This window comes from Macrobrachium nipponense, chromosome 12 (assembly GCF_015104395.2).
Source record: "Macrobrachium nipponense isolate FS-2020 chromosome 12, ASM1510439v2, whole genome shotgun sequence".
Classification (NCBI taxonomy): domain Eukaryota; kingdom Metazoa; phylum Arthropoda; class Malacostraca; order Decapoda; family Palaemonidae; genus Macrobrachium; species Macrobrachium nipponense.
In genome coordinates, this window is record NC_087205.1 from 11,296,131 (window position 1) to 11,306,130 (window position 10,000).

Consider the following 10,000-nt stretch of genomic DNA (forward strand, 5'->3'; position numbering starts at 1 on the left):
AAATGCGTGTGCTCTATAATGCACAGTTTGTAATCCTGATTGGGATAGAAGGAATTATTATAAATAATTTCCTTTCCCCAATGGAAAACTAATTCGGCATTGAAGCATTATTTATAGTTTAATATTATAAATTATAAAATTGTCATGTGGAAAACTGGCGTACATTCGTGTGTATATATCTATAAGACCCCGGTAGTATGATCAGCAGATTCATCGTCTACTATCAGAGAAGACATCGATTCGACTGTCTAATTTATCCAGTCTGTTAAAAATTCAGTCATTTCCTGCCAGTTACTGTTCAAGGAAACTTTATAATAGCATTAGTTTATCGTATAATGTTTCTCGAAGGTAAAATTAATTTATTGCACTTCTTGCAGCGTTCCCTTTCAAGAATGAAAACTCTTAGAAGTACGCTGTGTCATCGTCTTATTTTTAGACGAAATTTGGCAAAGTTCGTGAGAGACTTTGGTTGGCGGGAAGTAAACAATTATACAGGTTACCACATCAACTTTTTCCGTGGAATTACCTACGGAAACTGCAGCTTTGCCGACGGTTTATAAGACCCAGTCATAACGTATATTATTCATTTAATGAGTTTCCACTCTCTCTCTCTCTCCTCTCTCTTCTCTCTCTCTCTCTCTCTCGTCTCCCATCTCTCTCTCTCTCTCTCTCTTATCTCTCTCTCTCTCTAATAGCTCTTTTAGTAAGGCTATGAGTGTTTACATAAAATTTCTCAAAGTGATGTAGTTCGTTTTATTTTCTATAAAGGCAATAATTTTTCTCACTATATAATATTGATGTTTTACCACTAAATTCACACACATATATATACATACACGTATAAACATACGTTATATATATAATTATATATATACAGTATATATAAATAAATATATAAATGTATATATATATATACATTATATATAGTATTACTATAATATATAGTATATATATATATTATATATAGTAATATATTTATATATGTATGTATGTATGCATGTATATATAATGTGTGTGTGTGATACTCAACTGTCCTTGCGTTTGATGCTGAAGATGCTAACCTTGTCTTGAACTCTTCCTTGCAGAGAACTTGGATTCCCATTCTCCGGGTCACATGCAGAGCAGTTTTCAATCACTCATAGTAAGTATAATTTGCCTTCAATGAATCCCAGGTTCGTAACTTCAGTTGCGTTTGACTGATATTTGGAAAGAAGAAAATTGTGTGTTTTCTCAGTACATCAGATTTTCTCTTCTTGTGCAGTTTTTCAATATAGTTTCCCTGTAGATCTTAGTTAAAAGTTATTGCGAAGTATATTTGACTTTTTTACACAAACTTTTCCAAGGGTTCCTCACGTCCAATGAATGTTTGTCTAAAATTGTTCATGGCCGCAAATCGACATTTTGAATGCACATGCATATAGAATTTCGAGTAAATGTATAACTTAGATAAAAATACATTCTGCTCAGAGTCGCCTTCAATGTCGTTGAAAAGGTGTTTTGAAGCCTTAAGATTTTTACTAGTTTTCATTGTTGTAATTACCATTTCACTGTCTATATTTGGAATCTATAATAACTTTCTCGTTGACCAGAAGATGTTTTGAAGCCTTAAGATTTGTGCTAATTTTCATTGTTGTCATTACCATTTAACTTTGGGCATCTAAAATAGCTTTCTTTTTCCTATTTCAGCACAGGAACAGAACGAGGAAGAAAGCCATAATCATTGGCGGTTTTGGGAGCCTGCTGATGATGGCTGGCATCATCTCGGCGATCTTTGGTATCAGCGGCCTTGGGGGACTGATACTCATCCTTCTGGGAGGTCAGTAAGGAGAGAATTCTTTCTCTCAAAGGAGCTCTTGATACCTCAGAGACTTAGCATTATTAGGCTGCGTTTACACCAAGCGAATCGAGTCGATTCAATTCATGTTTTTTTTATTCGTGTTTCTTATCTTAGTTTACTCTCATAACTTCTATCTTTTTTGTTTGTGCCTGAACTCATAAAACAGACTGCATTATGAGGACACGATGAAAATGCTATTTATGTCTGCCTGAATTTGATTTTTTTTTTTTGGTAAAAAAAAAAAAGCAGATGTTTATGGTTGACTTACTTTCCTTTTTTTTTTTTTTTTTTTTTTTTTTTTTTTTTTTTTTTTTTTTTTTTTTTTTTTTTTTTTTTTTTTTTTTTTTCCAAAAGCCAATTGTTTATGGTTCTGCTACCTACATGACTTACTTTCCATCCTTCGAATTTTTTAATTCCTTATTATTGTCCTCCAATTCGACTGGGTGGTATTTATAGTATTGGGTTCCTGGTTGCATCCTGCCTCCTTAGGAGTCCATCACTTTTCTTACTATGTGCGCCGTTTCTAGGATCACACTCTTCTGCCTCTAGTTTTTCTAGATTCCTTTTCAGGGATCTTGGGATCGTGCCTAATGTTCCTATGATTATGGGTACAATTTCCACTGGCATATCCCATATCCTTCTTATCCTATTTTCAGGTCTTGATACTTATCCATTTTTTCCCTCTCTTTCTCTTCAACTCTGGTGTCCATGGTATTGCGACATCAATGAGTGATACTTTCTTCTTGACTTTGTCAATCAACGTCACGTCTGGTCTATTTGCACGTATCGCCCTATCTGTTCTGATACCAAGTCCCAGAGGATCTTTGCCTGATCGTTTTCTATCACTCCTTCAGGTTGGTGCTCGTACCACTTATTACTGCAAGGTAGCTGATGTTTCTTGCACAGGCTCCAGTGGAGGGCTTTTGCCACTGAATCGTGCCCCTTTTTGTACTGGTTCTGTGCAAGTGTCGGACATTCGCTTGCTATGTGGTTTATGGTTTCATTTTCCGTATTGCACTTCCTACATATGGGAGAGATATTATTTCCATCTATCGTTCTTTGAACATGTCTGGTTCTTAGGGCCTGATCTTGTGCCGCTGTTATCATCCCTTCAGTATCCTTCTTGAGCTCTCCCCTCTGTAGCCATGGCCATGAGTCATCGCTGGCTAGTTCTTTAGTCTGTCTCATGTATTGTCCGTGCATTGGTTTGTTGTGCCAGTCCTCTGATCTGTTTGTCATTCTCGTGTCTCTGTATATTTCTGTGTCTTCGTCTACTTTATCACTCTTGAGCCACTCGTCTTCGCTATTATTATTATTAGGATTATTATTTATTATTATTATTATTATTATTATTATTATTATTATTGATTATTATTATTATTATTATTTTTTTTGTTATTATTATTATTATCATCTTTGTTATTATTATTATTATTATTATTATTATTATTATTATTATTATTATTATTATTATTATTATTCCAGCACTCTCAATGGTGACTGGCGTCATTATATCCAACCGGGCGTGTTCAGACTACAATGACATCCCGTCGATATCAGGAGGGGTGGTCGAGACCCAGCCCCGGATTCCAGTCGATCAGCAGCCGCAGAATCCCAACTGGAACTCTTCCGGTGAATACAGCAGCGGACAGGATCTGGGTTACAGCTACAGACATTCGCTCTTCTTTACAGACAACTTCGGCTTACCAACTCACATAGTGTCGCACAGTGCTGGCAGTGTGCCGTCTGCTCCACCCATGAGCAATAAAACCGATGAACACCCACCTTCCTATGAAGAGCTGTTCAGCAAAAAGTGAATTCCAAAGTGATTTTTGTTAGTCGTTTGATTGTGTCCGTCAGAAACATACACGTTTGTCATATTATATTACTATAGCATCTTTTACTTCGCTATGCTTACTGAGAATTCTTAGTTGTAAGTGACTAAAGAGACTTTTAACAGAATTCTATGACTTCTGACTGAAATAATATAAGTGAACATTTATATATATCATTTTTGATATCCATTTTTATATAAATGTTGAATGTATTCATGGATTGCATCATTCATTCCTTGGTTCCTCTCGTGTTGGTAACAGTTTGGTGGCTAAGATTAGAATTCCTGATTGTTATTCTCATTTAACCTGAAATATAAGTAAAAGTTGATGGTTACATAAACACTTAGGTTTTAAAATCTAAGTACATAGAAGGAAGTGTCACCATTTCTACAGGTGGCCACTTTTTCGTTTTACCATGTACTAAATCCAAAAAGTATTGATGCAAGAAAGTTTTTTTTTGTAAATTAGAGGATAAAAAAGGATTTGAGAGTAAAAACAAAAGCTAAAATGGTTATATATTGCATTCAATATACAATAGATAGAACCTGGTTGCCACTTTTTTGTTGTGTCATGTAAGTCCAAATGGTATTGATCCAAGGAAAAAATTTTTTATGTAAAGTAGAGGATAAAGAAGTATTCTATTGCAAAAAAAGAGCTAAAATAGTTATATATTGCACTCATTACGCAATAGATAGAACCTTGTAGTCACTTTTTTGTTTTATCATGTAAGTCCAAAAGGTATTGATCCAAGAAAAAAATATGTAAATTAGAGGATAAAAAAGTATTTTATTGCAAAAAAAAAGAGCTAAAATGGTTATATATTGCCTTCATATACAGTAGACAAAACCTGGTTGATGACTGACAAGAGTCAAGGCGTCATGGTTAACATTTCAGCCAAAACGCATTACTAGATGAAAGGGCGCTATTTCCTGTCTTCATGTTCATAGATATCACCTTCATTGAATTATAGGAATGTACCACTGACATGCTCTACAGCCAAACAGAAAAATTTGTGCTTGGACTGTATCCCTCTTATACATCCATGATTAATTTGTTAAGTATTGGGATTTTTGTGGCGTTACAACGACTAAGGTCAATGACGCCACTTTACGTCCACGAATCATAATGCAATATAACCCTTTTGGGAGTTCTTCTTGGTGAGCTAGAGTGGATTTGTGAAACATTGGTACAAATCAATACAGGAATAACAGAGTTTAGGTTAATCTTCTCATTTTTTTTTCAACTGTCAACAACGACCTGTGTAAATAATTGGGAGGAGTGGCGTGGCACCCTGTATAATAGCAAACAGTTACGTGGTATGCTATTATAAGGATAGTAGTACTGCAATAGTGATATAATGCTTTAGAACCCATCTGTTTTGGAAGAGCTAATTATGCATTAAATCTGTGTGCGAGCAAAGTAAAGCATCTGGTTACAAAATTGATACTCGTCGTTTTATCACCTCATTCATAACCACCCATATGTTTCACTGTACAAAACAAATTATTGTCCATTTATAAGATAGTGAAACTCATCGCTAATGCTAATTTGACTTGTCCCATAACATATTCGTGATAAACTGAAAATGAGTTGCATGAAGCATACTTTTTACACACGTCATGGAAAGGCTGTTCGAAATGAATATCATTTTTACCTCGTGGATTTATAATGTGGAAAATTTATCAACAAAAATATCTATACATAAATATTCCCATTTGCAACAACAGACGTAAGGCCAAGATAAATTATTTTACATTATCAGTTAGACGGTGAAACTCTATATACATCGATAAAGCGTTCATCGAAGAATATAATAAAAAAAATAGTTTAACAAATACTGATTAACAGATGATAAAATTATCACTTGAAGAAGGTTAACAAATACCCAAAAGGTATTGGGCATGATAGGAACTGTTCACGAGATGGGTTAACTAACGTCTTTGACTGAAGAGTTCATCGTAAGATGGGGGGTCTTCCCTGGAGTTCGCCTTCGGAGGTGGAGGAGGAGGAGGAGGAGGAGGAGGAGGGGCAGCATAGGCCACCTGGACCACGGCATTGCCCGACACTACATGTGAGGAATCCAGGTCCTCCCTGGAAAAAGTCGAAAATCGTGGGTTGTAGTCTCGTTGCCTTGGGTAGTTAGCGACGCTGTTTGAGGAAGAGCAGATGGGCAGTTGCGCCTCCCGGTACAGGTGAACTTGCACGGACGTTTCGAAAACATTGACCGGGCTGGAGGGCATCGTGTCGACAGCGGTGCCCGGCCCCTCGCACATGTCGGGACCGCCGCTGGCTGGGGTCGAGGTGGGGTCGTCCGCTTTGCCATCGAAGCACGTCCTCCGAGCTATGATAATTGTTATCAACAGTGCAAGAGCTAAAGGTGGAAGAGAGGAAAGAAAAAAGTAATAATAATAATAATAATGGAGAAACAAATCCACAGTTATGTAAATGTACTTAAAGTTAAATCTAAAACTTTAAGGATAGCTTTTGGGAATCTGTTCGGTTCCCCTTATCAATCAGATTGATAAGGGGAACAGAACAGATTCCCGAAAGCTATCCTTAAAGTTTTAGATTTAAATATATGTACATTTACACAACTGTGGATTTGTTTCTCCATTTGAAGACTCGTGCTACTATGAGGATTTTTTAATAATAATAATAATAATAATAATAATAATAATAATAATAATAATAATAATAATAATAATAATAATAATAATAATAGTGTACTTAGGAAGCAGACCCTCTCTCAAGCATATACTTCATTAAAAGTAATGGCTACAGCAACTGCGTTACGCTTGTAGAGATTCTTCTCTGTTTGTTTCGAATAGCTGCTTTTTCCAGTACTACTTAAACAGGCTAGTAGGGCGCCCATGGAGGTCATTTTCAAATGCGGGGTCAAGATCGGTGCATATATCTATATATAAATCTTGACCCTGCATTTGGAAATGACATCCACAGGCGCCCTACTAGCCTGTTTAAGTAGCACTGGAAAAGTCGCTATTCGGAAAGTAGAGAAGAATCTCTACAAGCGCAACGCTGCTGAAGTAGCCCTTACTTTTGATAATAATAATAATAATAATAATAATAATAATAATAATAATAATAATAATAATAATAATAATAATAGTAGTAATAATAATAATAATAATAATAATAATAATAATAATAATAATAATAATATATGAAACGTGGAGACCCACTCGATCTTTCAAGCATGTCTTGTTAAAGAGAATGGGAGTATCAGTTGAGTTGATCTTATGTAAGGTCTTTTCAGTTCTTCTTATTATTATCTTCTTTTCTTCATGGATGATTTTGCTATTAACGGGCTGATGTACAGACGGCCAACGAAGAATTGGCGTAGTTTCTTAATTCATTGTTCGTTAAGGAAATATTGCCGTATGCAGGTGCCAGATTATTTATGTAACAATAAATAACATTTCCTTTCAAAGGTGCTATACTTGAAATAAATTACATTAGAATTGAGTAGACTTATTCAACGTATTAAAGATAATTATTTTGCAAAGTAAGGAAAATATATACCGATGGGTCCACGATTTTTAATTTTATTCTCAACTCTAGCTTCATGACAGCATACCGAAGATTTTGAAGTTGGCTTTGCTGCCGCTCGAGTCTTTACTCAACGTATCGTACTGCACTGGGGTGTTGTCATTTCGTCTCCTACAGCCGATAAATAATGCATCAAGGCATTAACATTCTTTGAAAACGATGTTTAATTAAACTAATTTTGTCCTTTGATCAATAAAATAATTTGTATGACACATTTAGTGGGCCTAAATTGGACTTCTGATTTTCCCACTGATTAGCCTAGGTCTATATAATACTCTCTGCGATAGTAATATTAAATGAATATTTAAATCGACATATATATATAATATATATATATATATTATATATATATATATATATATTATTAATCTGCTGTTTATTTGACTATTCCCGTTATTCTTGTTTTATTAGCCATGTTCGCCTTTCTTCTTATCCTTTTCATAATTGCTTAACATAATTAACTCTGACCTAGCTATTCAAAGTCAAAAAGCAATCATAAAAAAATCAAACGAATATAATTCAGTCTTATTTTTCATCGAATTCCTTGCATATCATCCTGTTTCATTTGGACACGTTGGAGAGCTGTGGGAGTCAAAACTGACGAATACATTAAGAAAGGCTAACTTTCTGTAAAGCTTTCTTAGGTTGATCTTTCTGTAGCTATTCATTTCTTCTAAATAGAAATTAATTCAAATTAATTTCACATGTATACCTAGACCTACTACCATAAGCATATTATAAGTAGCTGAAAGGATAAGAAATATGAAAGGTGACGTTCTCGTTTAAGTCTATTTCATATGTTTTTTTTTTTTTTCAAGAAAAACCTACTGCTTTAATAAACGGTTGCTCTTTGACGGCTACAGGGTGTAACACGAGTGTATGCTCATATTTTGTGGGATGAAAGATAAAGTTTCTTTGAACAGAAAATATTTTATAAACGTTATCATTAGTGATGCTTTCACGAGATGGAGTTCGTAGTGAGAAGTCTGATCTAGTCGCCTGAGATGTAGAAGAGAGCGGAGGTGGCGTATAGGAGTGATGGAAGGATTAGGCCTATGTTAATAAAGTATCTCCCAATAAAATGTATTCTTTAGGTTTGAAGAAAAAAATGCATGCATCATTGAAACCGTTTCCCTCCCTATCCGTGGTATTCACTGGCCGCTGATAAAAAAACAAAACAAAAAGAGTAAGCCTAACTGAATCTCTCATCCATCAAAGATAAGTTTGCCTATTCATTAGACTTATTCATTAGACAACTATCAAAGATTTCAAGTGTAGATTTAAAAACCTCTTCCTCTCCATCTAAAGTATTCATCAGACACCTGTCATAAGCGTAGAGCTAGTCATGATTCCTGGTTCAGTAATGTCGTGACGAGGCACTAGAATTCAAAATTCACAAATGAATGTTGCTCAGCAACATTTACACTACTGTATTGTCTTGCTCTCTTGTGGTGCTTCGAGGTGTTCCACCTCTAGGCCCATGTTCTAAATTTTGCCGTTCTTTAAATAATTTGATTTTTCTATGTATGATTCTCTCCGGTTTATTAAGCTTTCTTGATATCTCTCCAACAGGAACTTGCACCGAATGCAGTGCAATAATTGTCTCTCGCTCATCTAGGGATGTTTCTTAGACCGATAAATGACACATTGACATTAAATTCCCATGCACATAACATCAAAAGCAATAGAGTGAGGTCGCCTGGTTCACACTGTTAGGATATGTTTTTTTTTTTCTTTTTGGTTTTAAATTTGATAGCATTTTGTGAGATTCCAATGTTTTCTGTAAAATTTAACAAATGGAAAAGTTCAACTACCTTCAACTTAATATTGAAATGATAATTTAAGGACTATGTTTATGCGATACTACTAGTGATAGGTGTCTCCTATCTATTTGGTAATGTATATCTATGGTTGTGATATGATGTTTTTTATCACTTCGTTTCGTTCACGTCAATTTTGCTATATGGAAAATAGTTTTGCATAATAACATAACATAATGTTCTAAAGATATCATGACTGTTTTAACGTCATTACATATGATTTCTTCATCTTTGAAAAGAAAAATAGATAAATAAGGCATGAATCGTGCGTCAGGCAGGTGAACGAAAAATTATGAAACTCTGCCAAGAGTTTTTTGGCCGACAGTACATAGTCTGCTCATATGAAATATAATTAAGTTTATTAAAAAAAACATAACTTTCCTTATCCAGACTATGTTTATCGGCCAGTTATTGGCAAATATCAGCCCTGATGACAAGATGATCATAAGAAGAATTGAAAAGACGTTACATAAAATCAGTTCAACTGATCCTGCCATTCTCTTCAATAATAATTAATAATAATAATAATAATAATAATAATGTTCTAAAGGGTCCACAATAATACAAAGTGTAAAAAGTCCGTGTATAGTTTTGAAGACTTTACAGAAAGCTTTCGAACCCTTCCCTGGGTTCATCTTCAGTTCCAATGAACAAAAAGTTACGACAAGTACAGAGGTAAATTTAAAAAACAAGAGTCGTTGAAGATCGTTGACAACGGTCGTTAGCTCGTTAATGGGCCAGGTGAAGAAAGAGGGTAGTTAACAACAACTAGGTGATACCCTCTCCCCTATCAATCCTTCTGGCAGAATGATTGATAGGGGAGAGGGTATCACCTAGTTGTTGTTAACTATACCCTCTTTCTTCACCTGGCCCATTAACGAGCTAACGACCGTTGTCAACGATCTTCAACGACTCTTGTTTTTTAAATTTACCTCTGTACT

General features: G+C 35.0%; 2 protein-coding genes across 8 annotated transcripts in view; one reads left to right on the forward strand and one right to left on the reverse strand.

Moving 5' to 3' along the window:
- The window catches only part of LOC135224349 (uncharacterized), a 10,662-nt gene extending 6,774 nt beyond the window's left edge, over positions 1–3,888 (forward strand). For all 3 annotated transcript variants that reach the window (XM_064263265.1, XM_064263264.1, XM_064263263.1), the window contains exons 2-4: positions 1,086–1,141; positions 1,687–1,816; positions 3,323–3,888. In XM_064263265.1, coding sequence (XP_064119335.1) covers positions 1,115–1,141; positions 1,687–1,816; positions 3,323–3,654 — 489 coding nt within the window. In that variant the 5' untranslated portion in view covers positions 1,086–1,114 and the 3' untranslated portion in view covers positions 3,655–3,888. The remainder of the gene's footprint in view (positions 1–1,085; positions 1,142–1,686; positions 1,817–3,322) is intronic.
- Positions 3,889–5,319: 1,431 nt separating this feature from the next.
- Positions 5,320–10,000, reverse strand: part of LOC135224348 (uncharacterized) — a 26,437-nt gene continuing 21,756 nt past the window's right edge. For all 5 annotated transcript variants that reach the window (XM_064263261.1, XM_064263257.1, XM_064263262.1 and 2 more), the window contains one exon: positions 5,320–6,043. In XM_064263261.1, coding sequence (XP_064119331.1) covers positions 5,604–6,043 — 440 coding nt within the window. In that variant the 3' untranslated portion in view covers positions 5,320–5,603. The remainder of the gene's footprint in view (positions 6,044–10,000) is intronic.